A 2,640-nucleotide genomic window follows, 5' to 3' on the forward strand; every position below is an offset into this window, starting at 1 on the left:
CTTGAAACAGAAGGTAGATGAACTTACAGCAGAACTCAAAATGACAAAATCTCAACTAGTACAGGCCCGAGTACAGCAGGAAGCACTAGTGAGTGCTTTGAGATCAGAGCGAACTTTAAGAAAGAAAGGATCAGCTGAAAATGGCAATAATTCTGCTCAGATCGATGAGTTGATGGAAGAAAGTGAAAAAATGGCAAATGTTGCTGGTCTTAGAGGAAAGGTTTTCAACTTGTCAACAAGACATCGAACTAACAGCAAAGGAAAGATTGCCGGTACCACTGGAGGTGAAACTGAAGAAGACAAAACCCCATGGGTTGGAAGTGTTGAGATTACTGAACACTCCAGCGGCGCTGACAGAATGAGATCCTCGAGGCTGGTCAGACGGCTTTCAACAGAAAAGAGAAACCCTCGCACGTCAACACCAGTTTCAAATTCAGCTCATGACAATTCAATGTCCCCAGAAACTTCAGAAATGGATGCCAAGAAAGAACGAGAAGAATCTGAGACAATTGGCGAAAAGTCTGAAAACTCTGACTCTTCAAACATTTTGTTGGATAAGAGCAAGAAGGACACAAGTGAGGAAGGTAGTGATCATCAAACAGTGTTGACAAATATGCCCAGCAAGGAACCAAGAGCACATTCCAGTAAAAGAGACAGTGGAATAAGTGTTGATGCCTCTCCTACTCCAAGCACATAAACTAATGTGTAGTAGAATGTGGTTATAAAAATAAGTTTGTAAGGAGATTTACATGTCTAACAACAAAGTGACACTTGAGGCTGCTTGAAGAATGTGTATGCCATCTAAGGGATTCCTTAATGCCTCTTAATCAAATGCTTAGTTCCTTGCCCCCGAGTGGGGGATAGGGCCGGAAATAACCAAAATCAAATGGCAATTTGAAATTGTGGTGTAACCTCAACAATAACAGTATATCGCTTTGTCCACCAATGAGAGCAGACAGATATTGAGCTCAAAGCTATGACCTGTGTTCCACCAGGAACAAAGAGGATTGAGTGAGTGTGAGTGATATAATCTGCTACTAAGTAACAATCTCTTTTTTTTTTCAGAAATTGGAAACTGAAACTGAAAATGAATTAAAGACTCCACTGTCTAGTTGAATTTTTTGAAGTAGAAATAGTAGCTGATGCCTAGACCTTCATTTACCATTTTCCTTAAAATGAAATATGAATTGTTCAGATTCAAAATCATTTTCAAAATTTAAAATGAAGTTATAAGTCTATTTCATTTTGATATAAAAGAAAACTATAGAGAGCTAAAGCATTCTGAACATTTCATTTTCTGGTACTATGGGAAATGAAAAATTAATGTTTCAATGAGTTTGTTTTGGTTGTTCTATGTAATTTTTTGGCATTATATTTCACTGTCCATTTGATTATATCAGGTACATGTAACTTGTCTCACATGATAGAGATTACGTGGCAATAAATCAGTGTGTATATTTCAGTTCTTTAGTTTCTGCTTTTATTAATTGACCTATTGTTTGCAGTATTTTGTTATATTTTGTACAAAGGGTTCACAAAGAGCTGTACAAAATTGTTCTGATCAATTAATAATAATTATTAGACTTCCAGATAGAAAATCAATCAATCACTGGTTCTCAATCCCTGTCAGTTGGCCTAATGTTGTGTTCTGTTCTGTTATAGAGTATTGCTTTGAAAAAAAAAGAACTTGAGTCAGTTTGGGGGTAAACATGGATAGAAAGTTGATCACAGCCTTGGTTCATTAAACAACTTACCAATTCACTCAATGTTATTGCAGTACTTTTGTAATTAGTTTATTTGCAATATTTCTACCAATTCTTATATGTCAGTACTTAATTCAGTTTTCGCTTTAATTTGAAAGGATAGGATCTACTGGCAACATTTGAAAATATACAGTGTTTCACAACTTTGACTGACTTTAACTGTTTTGATATAATTTTCTCAGGTTTTACTGAGAGCAAGATGATTTTGTACACATCCTAAGTGTGTCAAAAACCAATTTGCCATCCCTGAACCTATTGTTTATTATTGAAACTGTCTATATGCTTGCTGTTCTTTTTATGTTATAGTTAGCATGGTTTTCTTTTACTTGAATTTTCTACATAACTGATTTGATGTGCCATGGATGGAACTTAATTACTTAAGTTGTAACCATATGAGGATATATTCCAGCTAGCTGTTAGCTTATAACTACTGCAAATCTATAGTTATCAGTTATGAACTGAACACAAAGGCAGTATAAATTCATTATATAGTGGAACCCTGTTAATCTGGTCACCAGTGGGCCACAAAAATCAGGCCATATTACTGGGGTGGGGGTATAAAAGGGGTTCTCAAAAAAAAAAAAATGACTGAGCGGAATTTTTGTTTGGGCCAGAGTAAAGTGGTTGTATTAACAGGGTGTTCATAAGGCAGGGTTCCACTGTAGTGAGATATTGAATACAAATCCTTAAAAGGGCTTACCTTAAAAATAATAAAAAATAAAATAATGTTAAGGTTTGCTGTTAGGTCTAATAGAAAAGATAGACTACAATTGAATTATAAGTTCTAGAAGTACAGATGCTTTGTAATGATACTTAATTTTTGTAACATAAGAATTTCTTTATGGGTATCAATAAATATTTTCATGCTAATTTGAAA

The 2,640-nt window shown here is 34.9% G+C and overlaps 1 protein-coding gene across 1 annotated transcript in view; it reads left to right on the plus strand.

Annotated features, from left to right (window-relative positions):
- The window catches only part of LOC110068223 (uncharacterized), a 10,499-nt gene extending 7,859 nt beyond the window's left edge, over positions 1 to 2,640 (plus strand). The window contains exon 6 of the mRNA XM_020775603.2: positions 1 to 2,640. This exon is cut by the window's left edge and continues 35 nt beyond it. Coding sequence (XP_020631262.1) covers positions 1 to 697 — 697 coding nt within the window. The 3' untranslated portion in view covers positions 698 to 2,640.

Source organism: Orbicella faveolata, unplaced genomic scaffold, assembly GCF_042242905.1.
Source record: "Orbicella faveolata isolate gen_17 unplaced genomic scaffold, um_ofav_v1 contig_3, whole genome shotgun sequence".
NCBI classification, from domain to species: Eukaryota; Metazoa; Cnidaria; class Anthozoa; order Scleractinia; family Merulinidae; genus Orbicella; species Orbicella faveolata.